The sequence below is a fragment of the Diabrotica undecimpunctata genome, chromosome 8 (genome assembly GCF_040954645.1).
Source record: "Diabrotica undecimpunctata isolate CICGRU chromosome 8, icDiaUnde3, whole genome shotgun sequence".
NCBI classification, from domain to species: domain Eukaryota; kingdom Metazoa; phylum Arthropoda; class Insecta; order Coleoptera; family Chrysomelidae; genus Diabrotica; species Diabrotica undecimpunctata.
The window spans coordinates 127,556,947-127,584,411 of record NC_092810.1 but is presented as its reverse complement, the minus strand read 5'-3'; the positions used below and the strand labels follow the sequence as shown (position 1 = coordinate 127,584,411).

General features: G+C 37.0%; 1 protein-coding gene across 3 annotated transcripts in view; it reads left to right on the top strand.

Annotated features, from left to right (window-relative positions):
* The window catches only part of wnd (Mitogen-activated protein kinase kinase kinase 13 wallenda), a 184,941-nt gene that overhangs the window by 136,618 nt on the left and 20,858 nt on the right, over nucleotides 1–27,465 (top strand). For 2 of the 3 annotated variants that reach the window (XM_072540991.1, XM_072540993.1), the window contains 5 exons: nucleotides 7,811–8,019; nucleotides 14,863–15,244; nucleotides 17,789–18,566; nucleotides 18,761–19,133; nucleotides 22,451–22,778. In XM_072540991.1, coding sequence (XP_072397092.1) covers nucleotides 7,811–8,019; nucleotides 14,863–15,244; nucleotides 17,789–18,566; nucleotides 18,761–19,133; nucleotides 22,451–22,778 — 2,070 coding nt within the window. The remainder of the gene's footprint in view (nucleotides 1–7,810; nucleotides 8,020–14,862; nucleotides 15,245–17,788; nucleotides 18,567–18,760; nucleotides 19,134–22,450; nucleotides 22,779–27,465) is intronic. The other variant, XM_072540992.1, reaches the window with a different exon arrangement.

Genomic DNA, 27,465 nt, shown 5'->3' with positions numbered 1-27,465 from the left:
CGAACAACTGAAGAAGAGGTTAAATATGCGATATGGCCACGAACATTTGGAGCATGTATATCAGTCACAGCTTAAAAATCGTAGACAGAAGAAAGATGAGGCTCTTCAAGAATATGAGGTAGATATTGCCAGATTAGTACGATATGCTTATCCAACAGCTCCCGAAGACATGATGGAAAAATTGGCCGTTCAAACGTTTATTGATGGTCTTCGTGATCATGAAATGCAGAGAACACTGCGATTAGCTCGTCACAAGACGCTGGTTGATGTCCTATCCGCCGCCCTCGAATACGAGTCAGCTACGCAGGCCTCTGGCGGGTACAGTAAAGTTAGGACTGTAAAAGAGGAAGGAGATGAAGATAAACTTGACCAGCTCGTTAATATGATGAAAAGCATGACATACAAGAAAACGAAGACCATCAGATGCTGGAATTGTGGCGAAATAGGACACGTACGAAGCTCCTGTAAGCACCCTAGGTACGACGCAAATCAAGAAACTCACCATCAGGAAAACTAGAACGGGTCAGCCTTAGGGGGGCAGCTTCGACCCAGAACTTTTCCAAAGACCCTCTCATACTAATAGCTTCTTTAAAATGTCGTGAAGATAGTGTATATGTAGATGGAGACATAAATGGTAAAAAGCATACGTTGTTGGTGGATACCGGAGCGACCAGAACCATTATACGCCCGACAGTTATAAACAGCCGAAAGAAACTGTTACCAACGAGGTTACGACTTCGGACCGCTACAGGTGAAAATGCCAACATTCATGGAGAAATCCAGGTACAATTGGGAATTGGGGCAGAAAAGTTTGTCCATACTGTTATAGTTGCTGACATCGAAGAGGATGTTATATTAGGAATGGACGTAATGAATATGCATGGATTCCAATTGGATTTTAAGAATAAGGTAATCAAAGTTGGCAACGAGGAGGTATTTCTCCATCCACATAATGACAACACTGTGCAAGCAGCCATTACAGAAGATACAGTCGTGCCTGCGAGAAGCGAAACGATCATAGTAGCGCGACTACAGGGAATTGTAGACGAAGGGAGACCTGTTATGATGGAGCCTTGGAACCACGACGATGAGGTTGGCCGTGGAATCATAATTGGAAAGGAATTGGTGACTTCGGCTAAAGAAATTCCTGTGAGACTTATCAATGTCAACGACTACCCAGTGACCATAAAGAAAGAGACAAAAGTAGGAACTTGTGTACCTGTGACATCCATAATTCGTCAGGCGACAACATCTGATAATTCCAACGACAAATTCGACCAAATGGTTGCAGTTGCAGGACAGTCTCTAAATCAGATGGAGAAAAGGAAATTAAGGGAATTTCTTCGGCAGTATCGTGATATTTTCGTACCGAAAGGAGGAAAGACGGGAAGAACTACCGTTGTTAAGCATAAAATTGATACTGGTAATGCTAAGCCAATTCGTCAAACAGCTCGACGATTACCACAGGCGAAGAGAGAGGAAGCTGAAACGATTGTTCAGGAAATGAAGAAAGACGGGGTGATAGAACCTTCTACGAGTCCATGGGTCTCTCCGGTGGTCCTGGTTAAGAAGAAAGACGGAACGACGAGGTTCTGTGTGGATTACCGTTTGCTGAACAACGTTACCAAGAAAGATAGTTATCCTCTGCCTCGGATCGATGACACATTGGACACATTGGCTGGAAGTAAATTGTTTTCTACTTTAGATTTGAAGTCTGGATACTGGCAGGTAGAAATGGACCCAGTCGATAAAGAAAAGACAGCCTTCACCACAGGATCTGGATTGTGGCAATTCAACGTTATGCCATTTGGACTTTGTAATGCTCCTGCGACATTTGAGAGGCTTATGGAAAATGTGTTGAGAGGGTTATCTTGGAAAACATGCCTGGTTTATTTAGATGACATAATCGTCTTGGGGGAGACATTCGAAGATCATTTGAGGAATTTAGAAAACGTTTTTAATCGACTTAAAGCTGCCCAATTGATGCTAAACCCCAAGAAGTGCCAGCTATTTCAAGGTAAAGTCAATTATCTGGGTCATATAGTCAGTAAAGAAGGAGTGGCCGTGGATAAGGGAAAAATCGATTCCATTAAGGAATGGCCAAAACCAACTGACAAACATCAAGTGAGAAGTTTTCTTGGACTATGTACTTACTACCGGAGGTTTATTAAGAAGTTTGCAGATATCGCTAAGCCATTAACGCGACTTACAGAGGAAGCAAGAGAATACCGCTGGGATATAGACTGCCAAAATGCCTTTGAAACGTTGAAAAAGCATTTAATAACAGCACCAATTTTGGGGTATCCACTGCCAGAAGGAGAGTTCATCTTAGATACGGATGCAAGTAATGTGGGAATTGGAGGAGTGCTGTCTCAGATTCAAGGAGGACAGGAACGAGTCCTCGGATATTTTAGTAAAGTTCTTTCAAAACCTGAGCGGAATTATTGCGTCACGAGAAGAGAACTTCTAGCAGTAGTTAAATCAGTAGAGCACTTCTATCAATACCTCTATGGAAGGAAGTTTTTAATCCGAACCGACCATGCCGCCCTTAAGTGGTTGATGCAGTTTAAGAATCCAGAGGGTCAGATAGCCAGGTGGATCGAACGACTCCAAGAATACGATTTTAAGATTGAGCACCGAGCCGGAGTTAGCCACAGAAATGCTGATTCTCTTTCCAGAAGGCCATGCCCCGCAGAGTGTTCCCACTGCAACAAAACGGAATCCAAGGAAGCAGCAGTGCTAAGAACGACGATTGTCAACGACGACTGGACGCCTACTAAGATAAGGGAAGAACAAGAGAGAGATCCAGTTATACAGAAAATCCGAAAATGGAAAGAGGAAAACCGTCGACCACCTTGGCAGGAAATATCAAACCTATGCTCAGTAGTTAAGACGTATTGGGCCCAGTGGGACTCATTTATCATCGAAGATGGCTTGCTCAAACGAGTCCTGGAAAATGATGACGGTGCAGAGAAAAGAAGACAGTTGGTGATCCCAAAGAGCAGAATAGCCGAAGTACTTCGTCAGTTACACGACAGTCCATCGGGAGGGCATTTTGGTGTAAGGAAAACCCTTCAGCGAATTCGGGAACGGTTTTATTGGATGAACAGTTCCGACGACGTAAAAGACTGGTGTAAGAAATGTACTATTTGTGCTACGAGTAACGGGCCTCACCGGAAAAGGAGAGCTCCTATGAGACAATATAATGTTGGAAGCCCGTTTGAAAGAATAGCTTTGGACATCGCTGGGCCATTTCCAGAAAGTGAAAATGGAGGCAAGTACATGCTGGTAGTAATGGATTACTTCAGTAAGTGGGTCGAGATTTACGCACTTCCAGACCAGAAGGCCGCCACCGTTGCAGATAAGTTGATCCAAGAATATATCAGCCGATTTGGAGTGCCTTTGGAGATCCATAGTGACCAAGGCAGGAACTTCGAAAGCGATCTATTCCAAGGAATATGTGATAGACTAGGCATGAAGAAAACAAGAACTACAGCATATCATCCGCAATCTGATGGTATGGTAGAACGGATGAATAGGACAGTTGGCAAATATTTGACAAAGATGGTGTCCGATCATCAGCGAGACTGGGACCAATACCTTCCGTTCTTCACAATGGCCTACAGATCTGCTGTTAACGAATCAACAGGCCAGACACCAGCGAAAGTCCTATTCGGACGCGAAATGCGACTACCTTGTGATCTAGAGTTTGGGTGTCGACCTGGAGAAGATGTAGCAGGTGAAGATTATGTGATCGAATTACGAAGAAGAATGGACGATGTACATGAGTTGGTCCGTTCCCACCTTCAGATCGCTAGCGACCGAATGAAGAAACGGTACGATACACAAGCCGAAAAGGGTTGCTTTAAGAAGAACGACAAAGTATGGCTGTATAATCCCAAGAAGCGAAAAGGTTGTTCTCCCAAATTGCAGCAGTTTTGGGAAGGTCCATACCTCATCATGGAGAAGATCAACGATGTCATCTACCGAATAAACAAGATTCCGAGGGGAAAGCCGATGATAGTACACCATAACCGGCTGGCGTCTTTCGAAGGTGACCACGACGTAGATGAAGAAGTGGAAGTAAACCAAGTCCAAGACGTGTCTGACCTCACGTTTGAGGAATTCATGGGTGCCTATGGAGGTACCGGTAAAGCAAGACATGGTGTTACCACTGAAGAAAAGCAAGATCTACTCGCGCTCCCCGATGACTACTCGCTGGCCCTTACCATCCCGGCCAGTATCAAAGACGCACCAGGGTTGGCATCCGTCTTTCGAAGGAAGTTTGGTCGAGTTGCAGAACTTCAATGCCAGGTGCCAGCTCCCGGTAAAACCTTGAAACTCCAAGATGCATCACGTTACCTTTTCTACCTGGTAACAAAAGACACTGCCCGTGACCAACCTACCTACCGAGATGTATGGGAAGCCTTACTTCAATTGAGAGAGCACGTACTAGAGTCCGACGTGCAAAAGTTAGCCATGCCAAAGTTGGAGTGCCGCCAATTAGATTGGAGGGTTATCCGAAATATGGTGGAGGAGATCTTTAAAGACACCGAAGTCCAGGTGTTAGTCTGTTGCAATCCGCATAGTTACTGGTGCGGAGAGAAAACCGTCCCTTGTCATTTTTATACAACTGGAAGTTGTAAAAGAGGGTCCAGTTGCCGATACCAGCATACAGTTCCGGTTCCAGTCCCGACAAGGTTCCAGGAGGAACCATCTTTTAAGAGGGGGGCAATGTTACGATAAATATACTGGCCTAACTTTTATGACTAATTATTCTGTTTTATTGTAGAAATTTCGGTGGAAGTCTAGATTCAAATTATGGTGAATTCTCCAACTTGATGTTCTCGAGTATTCCAGTATATCAGGATTTCGTATATAAATACAACATTTTTATATGGAGAGCCAGTTAATACTCAAGACCCGCGCTCGCGAATTTGTACGTACGGATATAATAAATTGTCAGATAAGTTAATATAAATAAAGAAATAAATTAAATCCGTAAGTGTTATAAATATTGAACCTTTTAATAAATTCACAACAATAAATATGAAACTAAACAATGGATTGAAAACAAAACAATACAGTTCTATAAAGGACTGATTAATAGACAATAGTAATACATAATAAATATCTAAATAGACTTTGATTAGAAACTATAACATTTCTTGAATTTACTGCAATTAATATCATGTACTTACACTTAACTTACAAGATCTGGTTTATTATGTGCCACTGGTTGGTCTGTGAGCACAGTGCGGTCCCAGTATAGCTTGTAGTTGTCATTTTCAAGCATTCTGTCAGGGACGTATTGATAATACGGAAGATGGTCGATTTGGAAAAGTCCCAGTGTGTTAGTTAGTTCTTGGTGGATAATCTTTCCTACTGAGTCATGGCGTTCTTTATAATCAGTACCGACAAACGCCTGGCAGCCACCGGTAAGATGGATGGTTTCTTGGGCTTGGCATCCATATAGGCATTTGTCATTTTGGGCTTGAAGATCTTTAACAATATATTTCAGGTAATTTTTAAGGAATAACCTGATCCCGAATGGCAAGTAGGAAACCCTCAGTCTCGGGAAACATCTTTCCTGATGTCAACCAATAGTTCGACGCTGTATTGTTGACAGATTCTTGGCTGATCTCATTGAGATGTCGCCCATGCAGAGGTTTACTCATCCAAGTGCGCATTTTTTCTTGCTTAGTCAGATGGTTTTTCCGCATTTCTTATTCCTTCAGTTTAAGCGGCGTTGTATCTTCTACTGAGCAAATTGTTCGATGTAAAGTGGATGTCTCAGCTTGTACCTGAAAATAAGTTCTTAAATTAGCAACCTGATATTTTCATTTTCGATGTTGTTTTCACCGGGTATTTGAAGGTGAATTTTAGTCTTCCACTCCGTCATTATTTGCTTTAAAAAGGTCACTATATTATCATCGACTTTATATATTTTAAATATATCTATAAGCCATTCATGCGGTACTGAATCAAAGGTCTTCTTGTAGTCAATGAAAGCGGTGAAAACGTTCCTTTTTTTGGTGTACGCCTGGTTGGAAATGACTGAGTCGATTATAAGTTGTTCTTTGCAGCCCATGAAACCCTTAGCGCATCCTTTATGTTGAGGCTCTATGATATTGTTTTAGAGAATGATGTTGGTAGATACGCTTTGCTACACAAGATGTGACCAATTTGTACAAAGTTGGAAGACAAGTAATTCCGCGGTACTTTACTGGATCCTGGGTGTTATTTTGATCCTTCGGTATTAGATAAGTAGTTCCTTGAGTAAGAAATGGTGATATTTCCTGCGGATTATAAATAACATGATTAATTAATACTTTTAAAAGTTCATTTTCAATCATTTGATGTGGTGCTATAGAAGGATTTTGAAAATACTATGGACCCAACGAGTTACAAATGCAGAAGTGTTAAGAAGGCTACAGAAGGATTGCGAGATCATAAAGCACATCAAAACAAGAAAGCTGGAATATTTAGGCCACATTGCCAGAGGTGCGAAATATGAGATATTAAGGCTCATAATGCAAGGTAAAATCAATGGTAAATGATCCATAGGAAGACTAAGAATTTCCTGGCTAAGAAACCCAAGAGAGTGGTATAGTTGCAGCTCCGTAGATCTTTTCAGAGTAGTTGCCAATAAGGTACGGACAGCTGTGATGATAACCAACCTCCGATAGGAGAAGGAACTACAAAAAGAAGTTAAAATCTCGTGTACACTCCAAAGCTTCTTTAGCCAGAAGTTTTGTACTCGGTCTGGTAAAGGAGATTTTCAGTTATGAAGTTCTTTAATAATGTTCGAAACTTCTTCAGTGTTGAAAGGTTCATAGGGAATATTACTGTAGTGTTGACAGTTGTTCGTCGTTTCTTCACTCCACCCAGCATTGTTGTTATGAGTAGCTCTCGTCGAAAGTTGATTTTCCCAAAACTCATGAATTTCTTTTTGGCTTGGGTAGGATTTATTTTCATATTCTACAGTGGAATTCAGTTTCCCATAGAAAGCCTTCTCTGCATACCCAAAAAGTATATTGTCAAATTTCCGGTTGTTACTAACTTTGTATCTCCTTAGGCGACCTGAATAAACGGAGAGATTTTGTTTTAATGTGTCCAGGCAGTGTTGAGCTGTGTTGTTTTCTGAATCATATTGTGAGTGTCTTAGAGTGTTCAGAATTATTTCTTCAGCTCTTTTAACTATTTTTCGAGTGTACCTCCTCGAATGTATTCCATAATTTGTCCAATACCCCTACGCAATAATTCAATTTTCCTCAGCAGTCGTTTTTCCCATGGTGCAATTCTGTTTTCAGTCCTTCCGATGTTAGTACCCCGTCGTGTTTTGATCTTAATGACCATAACATTAGCAATTGCTGTTGCTGCACAGTAAATCAGCATATGCAAAATATTCTAATGTATGGGCTTCCACGATATAATTGGGTAGGACCTCAGTGCTCACAATTTGTAATAGCGCACCTAGTTTCTTACAAGAGTTTATTTTTGGTAGCGATGGTCTGCTAAGTGGGTTTGTCCCATTAAACTCTTGTACGACACATGCCCTTTATCTTACCAGGCTATCTTGCAACTCGTTGTTGTCCTGCTGCGTATTAGCAGGTTGAATTATGCCTATTTTGATTATAATCAATAGGTAAGGCATAGTTTAGTGAATAGAAAGACTGACAGGATAAGCTTCAAAGAAGAATTGAAAGCGATGATCAATTTTTCTGTTCCAATAAAAACGAAAGAACAATGTACTTATGTAGAGAATATACATTCTATATATTCTAACAACACTTTTTTTTTGTTTCAGTGGTGTTCCTATAAAAGATGACTTTTCTCTGCCAAAAATAGCCAACGATTATGCGGTTAATATTCCTGCTGCCTGCCAAGACAGTTCTCCAGACACACCACAACCTGGCTACGATCTCAAACAGGGATGGATGAACGGAATCTTTGGTTGCCTCAGACCTGTCTTGTCCATTATTGGAAAGGGTGTTGTGGAGAATAAGAATAATCAAGGTAATTTAATATATTTTTGTCATTTATTTTGTAACTGTATCTGTCAGTTTGGTATGTCTAAGAAGTTATTTTCTCACATAAAAAGTTCTAAATATCACCTATTCACTTTGATAGAAAAGACATATAACTTATTTTTTGATCTATAACGTGTATGCATTTCACAATATGGAAAACAACACATACTATTACAATACAACAATATGTATAGCGTATATCACGGGTTCTGAAAGTCTGGAGCTAGTCTTTACATCTGGTAGTCCCAGGCCTTAGTCTAGAAAAAGATTTTCAGATTTCCCATGCTTCATCGTGACCAGGAGCTAGTTCTTCTAATAGCGCAATTCAGTGATTCTCTCTCCGATTTAGATGTTGTTTAATGGGTGTAGTCCTCGAGTGCTCAGAAAACTACAGCTTGATTTTAGCTCACGTGGAGCCGGTTGTAGCAGGAAAAGTTCCTGCTTAACAAGCCTTTCAGACCTAAAATATTCAAAATTTATTCAAAAATCAATATGCAGTGCTAGTCAAAAGTCCGTTCCCCCCTCGTATCTTTTGAACGGTTATTGTTATAATAGTGAAATTTGGAGCGAGGTAATTAACAGACGTAGGCTTCTCAACTAGTCATAACAGGTGACGTAATAGTGACAGATGACGTTACAGCGCCACTGTGACAGATAATTTTAAATGGGACCTTACGACAAGTGATAACTCGTTTAAAAGGTATTGAAAATACCTATTCAGTCATAATAATTTTGTTTGAGTTTAAGCTCATTTTGATGAATAAATTAAATACATACTAAAATTGTAGCTTCTGATTTAATTTTTAAAATTAATTTAATAACAGACATAAGTACATATAAAATAATTTTTGACATTTTGCACCATCTGTACGCGTAATAATCAAATTTTTTCTACTGCAATTTTTGAACTCTCGTAAAATAGTGCCTGTATTCTGTGTTTTCAGTCATCCTAATCTTCCTTCAGATTTCTCTATATTATGCAATATAGACGTCTATTTTGGGCCATAAGTTTTTCTGTGAGTTGATCTAAAGTATAAATGTGATCCTCATACAATTTTCAGAATGTAAATCATATTTGGACCTAAAGACTCTTTGAAGATGGCGCCTTGTAATTAGTTTTTTTACTACCTCCAGTACGCTTCTATTTAAAAAACGAAAACTGGGACGATTATCCTCCAGAAGTGAATGAATTCCATCAATTGCGAATTTCTGGTACCGGTCATAAGCGTCTCTTTTGGGTGGGTCAACGGTTATTTTATTTTAACGCTTAACTTTTAAGCATTCGTGATACTAGAGTATTAAATTTTCAGGTATTCTAATACTAAAAGGTACTCTTATTTTAAGTCGGTAGGATACACCCTTTTCTAGAAAAATCGATTTGAAAATTTTTCGTTTTTGTCATGAATGTTAAATTAATATTTTTTGCACTAGTTGGCTTTGCAACAGAATTATAACCTACGTTTTTCTTCGTCAAATTGTTGTCAGTTCGCGAACTTTATCTTTTAGTTTTTTTACTTTGTGGCATATAAACACAACAATTTCAATTAAAAAAATGGTTTTTACTAATGAGGAATACGCTGATATGCATTTTGTTTATGGCCAAATGAGGTGTAACGCTTAGCAGCACGCTGAAAAATTTCCCAATCGTGAGCATTCCACTCACTCAACATTTACAGCTCTTCATCAACGATGAAGAGAAATAGGTTCAGTGGTCCCAAAAAATAATGAAACAGAGATATATAATGATGTAACAGCAGCACGTGAAGAGGTTATTTTAATGGAAGTTGAGGAAAATCCATAAATTAGCGTTCGAAGGCTATCTGCTGTGTCCCACAATTTTCAAATCGTCCGTAGGAAATATCTGACACAATGAAAATTTATATCCTTATTTTACAAAGGTGCAAGCACTGCTACAACGAGATTTTCCAGCTCGTGAAGAATCGGTAGATGGTTATAAAATTTTGTTTTGCTAAGCTACATTCACAAAAAATGGAATTTTTAATGTACATAAGCACATTATTATTCATACTTTGGTGACAATTCTCACGTTGTTCAAGAATTTAAGCATCAGCATAGGTTTAGCATAAACATCTGGATAGGAGTAGTTGACGATTATCTACTTGGACCTGTGGAACTGCCTAACCGTTTAAATGGTACTGATTACTTACATTTCCTACAAAATGTTTTACTTGATTTGTTAGAAGATGTGCCTTCAAATATTCGGCAAAATTTGGCCCACTTTAGCAGAAATGTATGGGATTTTCTTGATAATAATTACGAAGAACACTGGATTGGAAGAGGCGGTGCAGTTGCTTGGCCAGCAAGGTCGCTGGATTTGAATCCTTGAGATTATTGTGTTTGGGGATACACAAGAGCATTTGTTTATTCAGTTCCGATACAAAATCGTGCACAACTCTCGCTAAGAATACAAGATACTTGCAACGAATTTAGAAATAACTTTCGAATTTTTGCAAAAATTCGGCGTTCTCTAAGCAAAAGGGCAAATTTATGCATAGAGACTAATGGTTATCATATCGAGCATCTTTTCCTACTATCTACCTTTGATACTTCTTCTTTTATGTTATTTTTATTCTATTGTAATAAATACTTTGTTTTTAAAAACCTTTAAATTCAATTTTGTTTCAATTTAATTTTTTGCCATCTTAAAAGAGCTCTAGCTCCCTTAGGAAAAATTTATGGACTAGGTGAATTGGGATTATCTTAAAATTATCTGAGGAATATCCGGAGTTTCTGAACACCCTGTATAGTCTGCCCACAGATGATTCCTCTACTGAGTCCTCGATAGTTCTCACATTTTTCTATTTCCTTTCTAATGTATGGATGTAATAATTGGTTTGTGTCCATTTGGTCGGTAAATCTTCTCCTTACGAACAATGTGTGGAAAATATATAAAATATATGGAGTATATTTTATTTGATCTGCTATAGTCCTACTGTTTGTGAAGCCTTTTAAATAAGGTCAAGATAAACTTGGGTCTTCCTCTCTTTCTGCGGATTGGTGGTATCCATTGCATAATTATTTTTGGGAGTCTTGAGTTATCCATCCTCTGGACGTGTCCGTACCATATCAGCTGTTTTCTTTCTATGTCTGTTGTTAGAGAGCCGTCAACCCACATTCGCTGTCTTATCTCATCATTACTTATTCTCTCTCTGCGTGACACTCCTACTTCTAAAAGCGTCCATTTCTACTGCCTTCAGTTTTCTTCTGTTGTTTTCGGTTATTCGCCAAGTTTCCGCTACGTACAATAGACTGCTTTTAATAAGAGATTCGTAGATATTGTGTTTTCTTCTTTTTCCTATTTCATGACTCCACAGTACGCTGTTTAAACTCAAAATAAACTTAATGATTTCTAATCTCTGACATTGTGGCACAATATGAAGGAGAGAACATAGAAGATATGTTGAACGAAACAATTATCCAATTTACTCTGGCATGCTTCTTTGAAGAGATTGTTTAGATGCAAGATACAATATAATGTTTAAGGTTAAATAAGTCGAGGCTACGTTACGAGTTTATACCAGCAATACAGTTCCATTAGTATGTTTTGTTAGAAATTCTTCAATAACAGCCTACAATATAAAGGTTATCTATTTATTTATATTGGTTTTATATTATAACTTTAATTACAAAACATTGCATTTCTATATAAATAAATTGTACATGTAGTGCCCTCAGATATCCATATGTGTGGCTGTCAAGCAGGTCAAGGTGATACATTCCGTAAACATCTGTGCGCTGAGAACTGAATCGAGAAAATGTATTTAAATTTTGAAAAAATCTCTGATGTTGTCCTTTGACGATCGGGTATTTCAATAGTGTACAGAGTGAGGCTATTGCACGGCCAATAATATACAGACTAATACTAGTTATCATTGAATAAATGCTTATTATCTAAAATATGAATTTCGTATACTTAATTTGTCTTTTGGCATTTAAAATCATGTTCTAAACTCCAATTTCAAGTTTCTGGGATTCTCTGTAGACTTTATTTTCTATGAAATTAGAGTTTATAGTTCAAATTCTTCATTTTTATGTTTTCTTCACTATTTATCTGCTCAAATTTTAATTTTTTACGAACTTGGTGTTATCCTTCTCTCTGCATAAATGCAGTTTAGCATTAGTCCGGTCGTCAGAGAGTTGACCCCTAAAAGTCATACGAACAAGTTGAATTTTCCCGAGAATATTTATTTTGGCACCCCAAAAAAGATGCAAAAAAGTTTACCACTTTTACCCCAGAGCTTCCCCCTAAACCCCCCTCGTAGGTGGGGTTTAGGGAGAAGGTTAGATTCTTGGTAAATCGATTTTTTTTTGTGGTTTTACTCCCCTGCGGGGAGAGTTTTAGGGTGAAGGTTTAGGCTCAGAGGTGAAATGGGTAAACTTTTTTTGCATCTTTTTGGGTTTCCAAAATTAATATTCTCGGCAAAATTCAGCTTGTTCGTATGATTTTTAGAGGTTCAGTGGCATTTTCGTCTGTGACGACTGAGGAACATGCAGTTTTTTAAAAATTGTGTTCATAAATGAAGAGAGTCTAACTATGATATTTTTTTTCATGTATTAAGATGAAAAAGTAGCAAAAACCTGTTAATATTTGGAAATATCTTCAAAATCAGTTTTTGTACATTCTATTTTCAATTTAATGATTAAAGAGTGTTGCAAACTCTTATTTATAGTTCCTCTTTTAGGTAATCAGATCAGCAATCCAATTAATTAATCAAATAAATTTTAATTGTCTAAGTGAGGTTAAGTTTGGTTAGGTTAGGTTCATAAAGATACATAGACATATAATACAAATAGACTGATCGCTACAATACATTACCGTTCCCCCAATGCCACAGAGAAAACTGACGTAAGGAAGTCCCTGCATCTTTTTCTAATGGGCCTGGTTTATCGACCACATGACCTTCCCATTGGTCATTTAAGAACTCATTGGAAGATGCCAGAACTCGTGACTGAAGGACCTGAGGAGATATTTTGATCGCTCATCCACAGAAATATTTCATGCAACAGTTTCCAAATTGCCATTTGGATCGCCAACCTTCGAAAGGAGACTGCGCATTAAGAAGAAGAAGGTCAAAAAATCCGGCCGATTAGTAGGAGATTTAGGGAATGCATAGACTGAGCGCTGCAACACAGGACCATTCCTCCAGTGCGACAGACAAAACTGACTCAAAGCAGTCCCTGCATCTCTTTCTAGTAGGCCGGGTTTATCGACCACGTTAGCTGAATGACCAATGGGAAGATTCAAAAGATAATCCAAAACGGGGAAGAGTGATGATAATAATGTTACTGACAGTGATGGTAATGATGAAACTTTTAAGCATTTCTAATTTTTCAATAACTTCTATATTAGCGGGTTTCCTGGGAATCCATTGAGTCTTCTGACTTGTTGGCGCCGACCCTTACATGTTCAATAACATTTTTTATTATCCCATCCAACTTCCACATTTTCTCTTCTATTTTAAAGATACGGGCAACAGCGTTCTTCCAATTTGTGGGATGTGTTTAATCTATACTGAATTGTAATAGGCGCTGAACATCGCCAATTTAAAATGTTACGTTCTTTCGAGCAACATATCCCTTCATTTGAGCCCAAATTAATTCACCGAAGGTTTTTGCTTAGTGAATAGATATGTTGTGGAATGCAATTTTTAGATTCGATATGTCGTTCTTTTGTTGCCTTGCATCATGTTTTGCCTTGCAATTTATAGAAGGCACAGATTTAAGAAAAAATCTGAAGTTTGGTTTGTTTCTTCTACCAGAAAATCTTTGGATTTCTATTTTCTGGTTTTAATTCAAATGGATTTAACTCGCAATGGTAAGGTGGAAGTCTCAAAACAGTAATACCATGACGTCTAGCCATTGAAACATCAATGTATTGACGATATCTACCAAGATGCTCCTTGATTATTGTCATTAGTTCTGCTTTGACCCTATCCTCTGTAAATGAAATACATTTTTTCTCTGCAGGACGGATTTTCTCGGAATGATGCAAATCAAAAATTTCGCCAGCAGTAAAACTAGAACGGGTCGGCCTTAGGGGGTAGCTTTGACTTAATACTTTTTTAAAGACCCTCTCATACTAATAGCTTCTTTGAAATGTCGTGAAGATAGCGTATACGTAGATGGAGAAATAAATGGTAAAAAGTATACTTTTTGGTGGATGCTGGAACTACTAGGACCATTATATGCCCGACAATTATAAACAGCCGTAAAACTTTTACCAACGAGGTTGCGACTGCGGACTACCACAGGTGAAAATGCTAACATCCATGGAGAAATTCAGATCCAATTAGGAACTGGGACAGGAAAGTTCGTCCATACTGTCATAGTTGCTGACATCGAAGAGGATGTTATATTAGGAATGGACTTAAAGAATTTGCATGGGTTTTAATTGGATTTTAACAATAGGGTAATCAAAGTGGGTAACGATGAGGTATTCTTTCATCCACAGGATGACAGTACTGTGCAAGCTGAAGAGAATTGTGGTAGAAGAAAGACCTCTTATGATGTAGCCTTAAAAGTGACGAGGAGGTTGGCCGAGGAATTTTAATTGGAACGAAATTGGTTACTTCTGCTAAATAAATTACTGTAAGACTTATTAACGTCAATGATTACTCAGTGACTATCAAGGAAGAGACAAAAGTAGACATCTGTGTACCAGTGTTCAGTCCCTGTATTCAAATATTTATAGTGATGATTTAGTAAGAAACGTTACACCCTGCATAAACAATTCCTTCCCAAAATACACCCAACAAATCTTTGTGAATTGTCGTTAATTATTGATTTTAAATTTTGTTTAATGTTTTAGATGATTGGGAAATTCCCTTCGATCAAATCACTGACCTCAAATTTCTTGGATCTGGAGGACAAGGAGCAGTATTCTCAGGAACCCTCAACAACGTTCAAGTGGCTGTAAAGAAAGTCTCAGACCTTAAAGACACAGATATACGAAATCTTAGGAAGCTGAATCATCCTAATGTAGTGAAGTTCAAGGGCGTTTGTACTCAAGAACCCTCGTGTTATTGTATAGTGATGGAGTTTTGTCCTTATGGGCCTCTGTTCGATTTGCTCAAAAACCAGAAAAATATTGTGACGATTAACAGGGTAGTGTCCTGGGCCAAGCAGATTGCAAACGGAATGCACTATTTGCACAGTCATAAAATTATTCATCGAGATCTAAAAAGCCCAAAGTAAGTATGGATATTTTAATATTAACAATATGATTCCTCATCCCGATTAAGATCTTTTTTGTAATACCAATCATTAAAATTTACTTTACAATTTAGTGTTGATGTGTTCCACTCTTGTATACATATTATAATATTAAGTCCGTCTAATTGTAATATTAACCAACAATTTTGATATGTTGCATCTATCGTCCCGAGATGGCCACATTTTTTTTTCTGGAGATCATTTTGATGATCTATTCTCGGGTATGACATTGTTCTCACTGATGTCATTTCTCCAGATTCTAACAATGGAGCACCTCCGTTTGCAACAATGGGGTTGGTATACTTTATCATGATCTCTTGATCTTGATTTCTGTCTCCTCTCCCCTTACTTCTATAATAAGATTTTTACGAAAAACGTGCCAAAAAATGTTTGGTATGTTAAATTTTGTTAACCTAAAGTTTATTCTACGATAAATACTAAAATACCAAAGACCTAACAACAAATTTTCAAGCGCGCTTGGACTCATTTGGACCCAATTTAGGAACCGATATAATTGAAGCTATATCCCAAGCTATTTGTTTTTCTTCATATTTTTTTTTCATATCTAGTTAATGCAATGTCTTGCAATAGAAATTTGCATTGCAGTACGTTTAATTGACCATAATAAAACAGTTCGCAATGCTGCAAGCATAGTTTCTTCGCTGGTAAGATCATTTCCGTTTTCCTCTTTCTATTTCTCACTATATTTGCCTAAAACAGTTTATATAAACCGGCATATCTATGTTTCGTAGATCTTAAGAAGGCATTTGACCGGATCAAAATAAAAGACATTATCCAATTAGTGTACGCAAGAGAGATACCTCTATTAATAATCAAAACGATCGAACATATCTACCAAAACGACACAATAAAAGTAAAAGTAGAAGAAGAACTAACCGAGCTTATTGAAGCTGGCAATGGGACAAGACAGAGAGATTCCCTGTGTCCTCTATTGTTCAACCTGATTACGAATGAAACAATAAACAAAGTAAGAACTAAAAAAGAATACCAAATGGGAGAAAAATAACTTTAAATAATCTGCTATGCAGACGACGCAATACTACTCGCTCAAAGTGAAGATGATTTACACCGTATGCTGCACCAATTTAATATAACCGCCAGAAAATTTAACATGTTAATTTCCCCAAAAAAGATAAAATGCATGAGTACAAGTGATTGAGTTTAAATATCTAGGCATCACATTAGCTACGGAAACTGAAGTGGAAGATCAAGTGAATAGAGCGAACCGAGCCGTAGGCTGCCTGAATGAAACAATATGGAGACATAAATATATCGGGAAAGAAACGAAAAGCAGAATTTACAAAACAGTCATCAGACCAATAATGACATACGCGCAGAAACACGACCTGACACATAGAGGACAAAAAGGATGTTAGAAACAGCCGACATGTAAACACAAAATTTATGGTAAGTCAATATGGGGCAGAGCTAGAAGTACAGATATACGACAGAGATACAAGGTGAAGAACATCAAGGAGTATGTAAAAAATTGAAGAGAAAAAAGGAACAACCATATAAACCGAACGACAACAAATAGAGTAGTAAAGACGGCAAGAGACGGTTCCCCAATAGGAAGACGATCAGTAGGAAGACTACGAAATGATAAAACGACAACTTACTGGAGGCACATTGAAAAACAGACAGAGTCATGTCTATATAAAAAGAAGAAGTTTATATAAAACACTGGAATTTTCTGATGGGGGTACAGTGGTCACTTTTCGCACTATGAGAAAGGAGTGACGACTGTACTCCTTTTTGAAATGACCACTGTGTCCCAAAGTACAACTATGTTTTAACTGTTAGTATATTAAAAAAAGTCATTCTTTATATTTTTATGGGAAAGTTGAATAGAATAGAATAGAAAAGTTACTTGACACTCACAAATTTGAGGTTAGGATTTTTATCGGAAATTTGCGTTACCTACTAGGTCGTATTGTAAATTCCAACACTTGGACTTATCACGCATTCCATTTAAAAGATATTTTAAGGTAACCAATGTGTCTCTATGTCCACTGTACTTTGTTGGTACACCCTTATTCACCTTAAAATATCTTTCAAATGGAATGTGTTACTACTGTGGCCACCTAGTAGAGAAAGGCAAAAGTAAGTCCAAGTGTTGGAGTTTACAATATGGTTTAATTTGCAATAACTTTTTTGTTAAACCATGACACTGTAAAAATTTGGATACCCACGCCATGGTACGCCATTTCTATTGACTTTCCCCAGATATTCCAGTTGAAAAATAGCGGCCAGTGATTATTCGATTTTTCAAGTGCTTTTTCGGCTTTGTTTCCTGGAGTATTATAGAAATTTATGAGACAAAATATGTTTCATTACATTTAATTCTCATTAAACAAAAACAAAAATCATACGATATTTTGATTATTTGAATTATTTATTTTGTTAATACCCTATTTAATACTGTTTGTCTAGTGTATTAACTATATTAAATCAAATTTAAACTGCTATCTACAATATTTTGATTATCTTGTATTTTTTAGTGTACTGATTGGAGAAGGCGAAGTAATAAAAATCAGTGACTTTGGTACATCAAGAACATGGAACGGCGTCAGTGAAAAAATGACTTTCGCAGGAACAGTAGCTTGGATGGCTCCAGAAGCAATTCAAGAATTGGCTTGTAGTGAAAAGGTCGACATTTGGTCGTACGGTGTGGTGCTGTGGGAACTCATCACTTGTGAAGTACCTTACGACGGTATGAATCAGGGTGCCATAATGTATTCCGTAGGGTCGGGCAAATTAACCCCGCCGATACCTTCTACATGTCCAGACGGTTTCAAATTGATTATGCAGATGTGTTGGAAGTTCAACCCCAAAGAACGGCCAAACTTCAAGTTGATTTGCAACCATCTGGAGATCGCGTCAGTTGATATATTCTCTAAATATGAAGACAAAACTTTCTTCGAAACACAAGAAAGCTGGAAGCAGGAAATCAGATCTCACATATTTCTGTTTTGTGAAAAGCTACAGAAGCATAAGATCGAGTATCAACTCAAAGAGGAACAGCTTATTAAGCGAAGAGAGTTAGAACTGAAGCATATTAGAGATATAAGGCAGGTATATGATCGAAGACTGGAAAAAGTAAATCAAATGTTGATTATGCTGTCGGGGAAGATTCAACAGATTGAACGACAAAGACCTTGTGGACGGCCAAAGAAGATGCTCTCTAGGTTTAATACTGCCAGACGAAGACCCGGGAATCAAAGCACCACTCCTACTAGTCCCGAATGCAGTTTAACAAGTCCTGACAGTCCCCAACTCGTAAGTGTCAATATGTCTATATAACAAAGAAAAGTTTGATTACAGTTTCTGAAGTTAAAGTAGGACCAGTTTTTCTTACACTTTTGTTACATAGAAGATTTCAGTTTAAGGAAAAATCAAAAAGCATACTTATATAGTTTTTGTTCATGTTATATCATATGACTCGTATAACGAAGTTCTATTCTTATTTTTAGATTCCTACAAAAGCGCCAGAATACAGCCGTTTAAATACTGACATCGCAACACACTCTACGACAACACAAACATCAATAACATCACGTAAAAGACATCAGCGAACAAACTCAAACTCTCCTCGAAATTCACGATGCTCCAGGTCATCAAGTTCAAGAATGTCGATCGTGGTCGATGCCGAAACACAGACTGATTCCATGGATATTAGCGAAACGGATATGAGTCCGACAACCAGCTGCGCGACTACCAGTTGTGCGAGTACGACAGTTTATCCGCAAAGGGTAATACTAGAAGAATTCAAGAGTAACGTCAAAGATGAGGCGGCGAACGGGAATTGTGTGCAATTGCATTATATGGAACCACATCCACAGCCAGGTATCTATTTTTTTTATTACTGCTGTAATTTAATGTGTAAAGTATGACGACTTTTTTAAAGTTTACTCACAATCTCTACATGGCTCTTTTTAAGAGCCATGTTTATTATTGATTCTCTTATTTTATATTCCTACAACTTGGCATTTGTTCAAAACGTTTTTAAATGGAAAAAGTGACACGATTAACCGAGCCTCTGGATTAACCGAGGTAGTCATTAAAGAGAACAAATTATGTAATAAATTTGCTAAAGAGTGATATCAAGTGAAAGCGCTGCGCTGGTTGTTGGTATGCTGAAGAGATGAGTCACTAGCGAGTGTTATTGTTCTAGCCACTAGACTTCTACTGGCCGCCTCACCCGCCACTCCTCCAGCCACCGCACCCGCCACTCCTCCAGCCGCCAGTTTGAGTCATAACAGCTAGCTGTTCGGTTCGTCCCACTGTAAGCTCTTACAAGTTCATTCATGTCTTCTTTGTGTAGTTTTTACGTAACTTGAAGTGCAATATAAGTTTAAAATGTAAACGAGTTGGTGATTTCTTTAGAAACAAAATTAAGTGGTATAAAACGCTTGGATAGGGGTGAGTCAGTATAAAAAGGTTGCCGCTGACCTAAGTATAGAGAAGTGACTGTGGGAGATTGGAGACGTAAACGAAAAGATATTGAACAATGGGTTAATAAAAGTGTGAGTGGTGGAAGTGATTTGTTGCGGAAAACTATGAAGAAAGGAGTATACGAACAGGCTTCTGAAGCCTTATTTTTATGATTTTTTAATTTTCGAGGGTTGGGAAGTCCAATTAGCGACCTCATGCTTTAGGCTAAGGCTGTCGAATTTTACAAACGGTTTAAGGATAGCGAGGAAAATTTTACTGCAAGTGATTGTTGGCTCGACAGATGGAAGAAGAGGTATGTCATCCGACAATTAAACATTTCGGGTGAAGAAGTTTCGGCAAGTGAAATTGAGCCGTTTAATATAAAATTGAGAGATCTCATTTTAGAGCAGGGTCTCACGTCAGACTCAATTTCAGAATGCTTCCAACCAAAACACTGGCAACTCAAAGTAAAAAACTGCGCGTGGATACAAAAAATCAAAGAACGAGTTACTCTTTTGATGTGCAGCATCTCTTCTGGATCCTTAATATTAAGACCATTGGAAAATTCAAATCCAAAAAGAATCCGAAAATATTTAAGTAAGCTGCCTACTCACCATGTACAGGAATCAACGTAGTGCGTGGATGGACGGCCAAATTTTTAAAGAGTGGTTTTTTGACGAGTTCGTTTTGCGTTGTTGAGGACTACTTATAAGAGAAAACCCTACCAAGAAAAGCTATTCTTCTTTTGGGCAACGCGCCATCTCATCCAGATGCGGATGCGGAGAAGTTCGTTGGCTAGCGGTGATATTAAAGACACTAAAGCTGTTTACTTGCCACGAAACGTCACATCTCTCATTTAACCTCTGGACCAAGGAATTTTAGACTCTATGCAACGGAAATATCGTCGAAGTCTTCCCAAGTGTTGTTGACCTGGTTGGATGAGGGAATGGCTGTGACAGCAGCTCTTAAAAAGATCATTATTAAAGATGTGTCTTACTGGATAGCTTCAGCGTGGAATATGTGAGAGTAACGACTTTACAAAAGCCATGGCGAAAGCTTTTTCAAATTGAAGCGAAAAGTGATGGAAAAGATAACAAGAACTGTATTGCTGAAATAGTAGACCTCGCTAATCAGTTACAAATGGAACTGCCGATAAATGATGAAGACATCTTCTTTTCTTTATGTGCCGTCTTCTACCGAAGGTTGGCGATCATCAAACGATAGGTTTCTCCGTTTTGTGCCGCATGTATTATGTTCGCAGCTTCTGGTATTTGAAACCATTCTCTCAAGTTTCTCAGCCAGGATTTCTTCTTTCTGCCCAAACCTCTTCTACCTTCAATCTTGCCTTCCACGATAAGCTGTAGCAGACTGTACTTATCATTACGAAACACATGGCCCAGGTATGACGCTTTCCTCCATTTAACAGTTGTTAACAATTCCACCTCTTTACCCATTCGTCTTAATACCTCTGTGTTGGTCACTCTGTCTGTCCAAGGTATTCTCAGTATGCGTCGATACAGCCACATTTCTAGAGCCGCTAACTTCTTTATAGTTGCTGCTGTTAACGTCCACCCTTCAACTCCGTAAAGTAGCGTAGAGAGTACATAGCATTTCGTGGCGCGCCATCGGAGGTTAACGCTTAGGTGGCGGTTGCTTAAGAGCTTTCTCATTTTGATGAATTTGGATCTTGCTATTCCAATTCGGATCTTAATCTCTAAGTCTGGGTCCCACTTATCATTTACTGTATATACCAGATATTTAAATCGGTGTACTCTTTCAATACGTTCGGCTTCAATATTCAGGTCGATATGTTGAATGTTCTTTTTACTGATCACCATAAATTTAGTTTTCTTTCTATTGATCTTCAGTCCAAATTGGTTGCCAGTTGTATTTATGATAGTATGATGAAGACATCAACTAGTGGATCATGCAAGATCAGCAAATGGAACTGACTAATGATGCAATCGCTGACATGGTTATCAACCCACACAGTGTCACTAAGGATGACACAGATGAGATAATCGAGAAAATATCTCACTCCTTAGTGAGATCACGACGACCGAACCTGTAGTTTTGTATCTTCTGGCTATATTTTTTACACTATAGCGTGATAGTTGCAACATATTCGCGATTGCCGAATTGGATTTTCCAGAATTAAAAAATCTAATAATGATTGAACAAATTTTCTCATCGATAACTTTACCTCGACCCATTGTACAATCCACAAACGGCAAAAAGCTTTATAATACTACAAAATACATTTGACATTAACTGACAATATTATTGTTTTGATGTCATTTTTCCATAGCTATCTCTTCAACGTATGTTGACATAAGTGAATGCATAGCGAGGGTTTAGGGAAATTTTTTTTATTGTTGAAAATAAATAAAAAACCATAAGGGTAATGTTTTTAATAAATATTAATAAAACGCCTTATTAATTAATATGGGAACTTGCAGATTATAATTTGTTTATGGTAATCGACTTAAACTGCAAATTCCATAGGTGATCCAGCTGATATGAGAAGGGGCTCGTAATGGTTAAAACTATGAATGATTTTTTTAATTTTTCCTAATTTGCAAAAATTATATATTTGATGCAAGTTAATATTTTACAGAATCATTTTTACAAATAAAAAAGCAAAGGATAAGAGTTTCCGTAGAAAGCCTCTTTTTAAATTACTTTTATATTACAATAGTTTTCAGATATAAACGTGATTTTTTTTTTAGTAGTTCAGATATTTACCAGAAGAGATTCCCGAACACCAAGTCCAGAGATCTTTGAATGCGAAGACAGCGTCAATCGAAACATTGATCCGCAATTGTCCAGTGAAGAGGATAATCTCGAAACGATCAGTCGAAAAGTATCTGCGATGAAAATCGATACGATATTCTCACCAGAAAACGGCAACATTTCTACTAATCTCGTAGATATTATCAGGCAGCGAACTTTTTCAGAAACCAGGGACGATTTGGATAGTACTGAAGATGCAGCTAACGAAGATAGTGTCACAGACGAGGAGGGGGAGATATATAATCATCCTTTAAGAAGGAGAAGGTAAATATTTATTTTGATTATGTAATTATTTAAAAATGATTGAGATATTTTTACCCCAAAAGGGCAATTAATTATATTCTGGATTTGGATCACGTTGTTCACTTAATATATTTTAAATCATTTAAATAGTTCTTTCTGATGTGTTACATACTGATCTTTACTTTTGTCCTTCAGAAGATCGCCAGAATATGTTTGAATGTAGAGAGATATTTAGCCATAACAACTATCCACTCCAAAAAAGTGATTTGTGATGTTAATGCAGCTCCTATTTAAGCACCTATTTAATCAAAGTACCCGTCCATAAGTCGACTATGTTTCAAATCTAGAAATACATAGAGTTATCGATATTTTATTCGTCTTAAGCACCTATTTAACCAAAGTAGTTTGTTTCAAATCTAGTAATACATGAAGACATTTATTATGGACTCTATTTCATTCTTGACACTCTTTTATCAGAGTCGTTCTTGGGGATCGCGTCTTGATCCCATTAGAGCAGTTTTGGACTGTTGCTCTGTTTAATTTTCTCGTCGGTAGTTCTGGTATATACAGTGTGTTTAGCAAATTGGTATGGTGACCTTGCACTTTGCTCCTTCACACTCCTGAGCTTCTTTCTTTGATCTCCAGATGAGCGTTACCGAAATGCCTCTTGTGTTTTGTGTAAGAGTGCGCCAATCGTCCTCTAATGTAGTTTTCTGTTCCGATGGTTTGGAGACTGTAGCTCTTCTTAATCTGCTGGAGATCCTTTTTGGAAATAGCATTTTTAGTTTTTAGGGTTTTCTTAGGCTCCCCGTTTTTATTATTTTTAATATTTTGGTGTGTTGACATTCTTTTGGTTTCCTGGTAACGCCCCATCCCCATGTCAAGGTGGAACAGTACGATGAGTGTAGTTTATGTTATTATTCAATCTTCATCTTCCTCTGATGCCCTAACTTTAATTTGATAATCTACTCTTCTTGCCCTTGATAATCTGTGAGGGTTGTTACACCGATGAGAAATAGAGCCAATAATACCAAGTGATATTCTAAGCCTCAATTCGCCTCTCTGTTTTTAAATAATAATTAAAATCAATATTTTTTGGTCTTTATAATGAAAATTTGTACCAAAACTGATATTAGTGTTACAAGTATCTATTTTAACATAACTTTTTAATCTATGTAGCAAACCTGCTTCTGGAAAAGAATCTGTAAAGTCAAGGTAATCTTACACACTGCAGACAAACACATGGTACCACATTACTTTTTTGCTGACACTTGTCACTATTTAGTTTGACCATTTCATTTTTTTATTTTAAATCAAGAAACACAATGTTTTAAATAATATTTACAATACTTGTCTTATTAGGCAGTAGTAAGATTTTTCAATTCTGATTACGAATCTTCCTTAGTTCTGATGGATTTGATAACTTTTATAATTCCCTGCGTAATTGCTATTCCAAGCCTGAAAAACATAAAAAATTAATTAACAGTAATTTCACAAAATGTATATTTAAAATTTCTTCTCTAATGAGTTGTTTCAACTCTTCGATGTTGTTTGGCATATTTACTTATATACTTTGCATTTTAAATAAACACACAACCAAAAGTCTTATTGGGTTAAATCCGGAGAACTAGGTGACCCTTCTACCTGTACATCGATTTGGAAATCTCTTTTGAAGATAACTCCACACATTCTTCTTAAAGTTAGGCGGAGCACCGTCTTGTTGAAACCAGATGTTACTAGACGGTACATCCGGATAGTCTTCATTAGGGAACTTAACTGCTAACTCTGGGATAAGGTCAAAACGTTAAAAGTCTAAGTAAAGATCTGCATTAAAAGTACTATCGAAAAAATATATGCCAACTATACGATTCCAACAATCCCATTCCAATCATTAACTTTTTGTGGCACTGGTGTATAACCTTCTTGAAATCAATGTGGATGTTAACAAAAGCGTGTATTTTGTTTATTAACGGTTCCAAATAAAATGTTGCTTTATCAGGAAAACAGGATACAGCTTTTTTACGTTGCCTTAAAATGATTATTCTTCTAAAAAGCGACGATTGTGGGCCTCAAATTAACCTAGGAACCGCAGAATACAGAAATTAATTTCCTGTACCAGCGTTCAGTAATGCCTTTAGCGCCTATAGAAGACGAATCAAAGAATAGTTGGAAAAATTTGACAGACACGTCATTCATGGGATTTAAAACTTTTTGGATTAGCAAAAGCAAGTATACACTTTGGAAACATCAATGAATACAAGGAACGAGATAATCAAAAATCTGTCTGGGGCACCCAAACCAAAAAAGTCATCCTTATCTACATAAACCAAAATAGCATGTGGGCTCTCAGCTATGTAAACATATGAATAACAGTTAAACTAGATTGGAACTAGATTGAAGACACCAATATTGTAAAATTTGTAAAATGAATATGGCTATGTGCTAATGAACTAATGCTAATGAATATATACTACATTCAAAACAACGAAAAGTGCAGTTCACAGTTGCACAAGCCAGTGTTACTTCTCTCTACAAACACATTTATATAAATTTAACTTTTTAGTATAGTACAAAATATTGCGAATCTAGTAGAAAAAGTATACCGCTATTTCTGTTTGGAGCTTCAGACCCTTTAAAGAATGTACTCACAAAAAGTCAGTTGCCATTTTAGATCCGTCTAAATACTATTTGACAACAATGTTGAATTTAAATAGTTGCTCCAGTTTATCTTTTTGATCAATTATTTGACAAATTTAATCTTCTCAGCATGCCCTAAGATGGTGCCAAAGATGAATAGTTTTATATTAGAGTCTGTACAAAATTAGGTATAAATAATAATTTACCTACCGTTTTGTTCTTGGAAATTTTCTATAAGAAAAGTTATGAAATATTAGATTTTTCAAGTACTTATACTAAATTTTAATAAGCGATGCAGATACGTGATTACTGTTGTTAATAACAAAAATGTCGTCCACTGATTCTGCTGATGAATTAGTTGAAAATACATGGAGCCCTTCTCGAAAACGAACTACAAGAAGTCAGTCCTCTTAGCGCTGAAGTGAAAGAAATAATTTGAAATGTATTTAAATATGAAACAATAGAAAATCACAGGCTAGTGGTAAGTAAAGTTCGAGTTTCTGATCGAAGTGTATTTACGCTGATTAAGGAAATTTTTTCATGACAAACGAAATACTCATCGTGGATATGGTTTTAAGGGAGGTGAACGATGATCCTGATTTAACAAATTTGACGAACACCACATTTTATCGAATACTAAAAAAAATAATTTTCAATATCAATGTAGGGGAAGAAACGCACTTTTATTAGACAGATACAACATTGTGGTGTGGCGACGAGAATATCTTCAACAGATAACGACTTATAGAGAAGAGAAGCCCAAAACTTATTATCCAAATGAGACATGGTTGAACGCTGGGCATACAAAATCTAAAATATGGGTAGACACTACAGTCAAATCACCTAAACAAGCTTTTTTGGATGGATTAACAACGGGATTAAAAAACCGTTTAAGTAATTTATTACATTCTACATATTTCAAATCTCAAAACTTACAAATACATTAAATTTTTAGGAAAAGGTAAAAGACTTATTATTTGTCACATTAGCAGCGAGATGGGTCTCATCCAAATGCCCTCTGAGCATTAGAGTCGAATAAGTCTTTTGATTACCATAAAGAGATGGTCAGACCCAGATCCAGTGACAGGTCAATCTTTTGAAAATTGGTGAAAATTATGGTGAAAACCAATATAAGAAGAGTATTATTGTTCCACCATTATTGTTCTTGACAACGCACCTTACCATTCTCGTAAAATAGAGAAAATACCTGTGCATCTAAAGATAGCAATATCCAGAATTGGCTCCGTTACAAAAATATAAAATTTGATCAACATATGGTTAAAGTACAGCTACTTTCAATCTTAAAAGACCATAAAATTTTTTATGATAAATACGTAATTGATAAAATAGCAAAAACCCAGAATAAACTGGTATTGAAACTTCCTCAGTATCACTGTGAGTTAAAACCCATAGAACTTATCTGAGCAAATATTGTAACTAAATATTTTGCCTACCACATAGGGTATAATTATAGGGGGTTTGAAAACTGGGGACAGAAACTACTGGGGGTGGAGATAGGGCAAGCAAAATAAACGAAACTGTGCGAACGGCACTCAGGGTTTGTTTGGAGAGCTGGGTCGTAGATAAGTTGAATGGCAAGGGGGTTGGATTGGGGCAACTACAAAAAATGAAACAAAGGGGTCAATGAAACACTACATAAGTCTCTTTGAACAAACGGACAAAAAAACAACAGAGAGGACCTCTAGCAATTTAAAATGGACGCCGCTTCGAGGTGCCGAATTATAACGATTACAACAACTAGTTGTAACTATTGAAATATTTATTAAAAATACAAAAATGGTTAAACCCTATTCATTTTACAAATTCCCAATCGTCAATAGAACCACGTGTAAGCCAAACAGGGTCGTACTGATGTACGACATATGTATCATATGATTTTTAAAAATATTTACTTTTGAAACTGTTAGTGTGAGAATTTCTTGAAATTTAATCATTATATCACAATTAAACTAAACTCTAAGAAATAACACGACCAGTAAATAACTTAACAATAACTATAACATAAATATAACACAATATATTAACTTAAAAATCAACACGATACAATTTG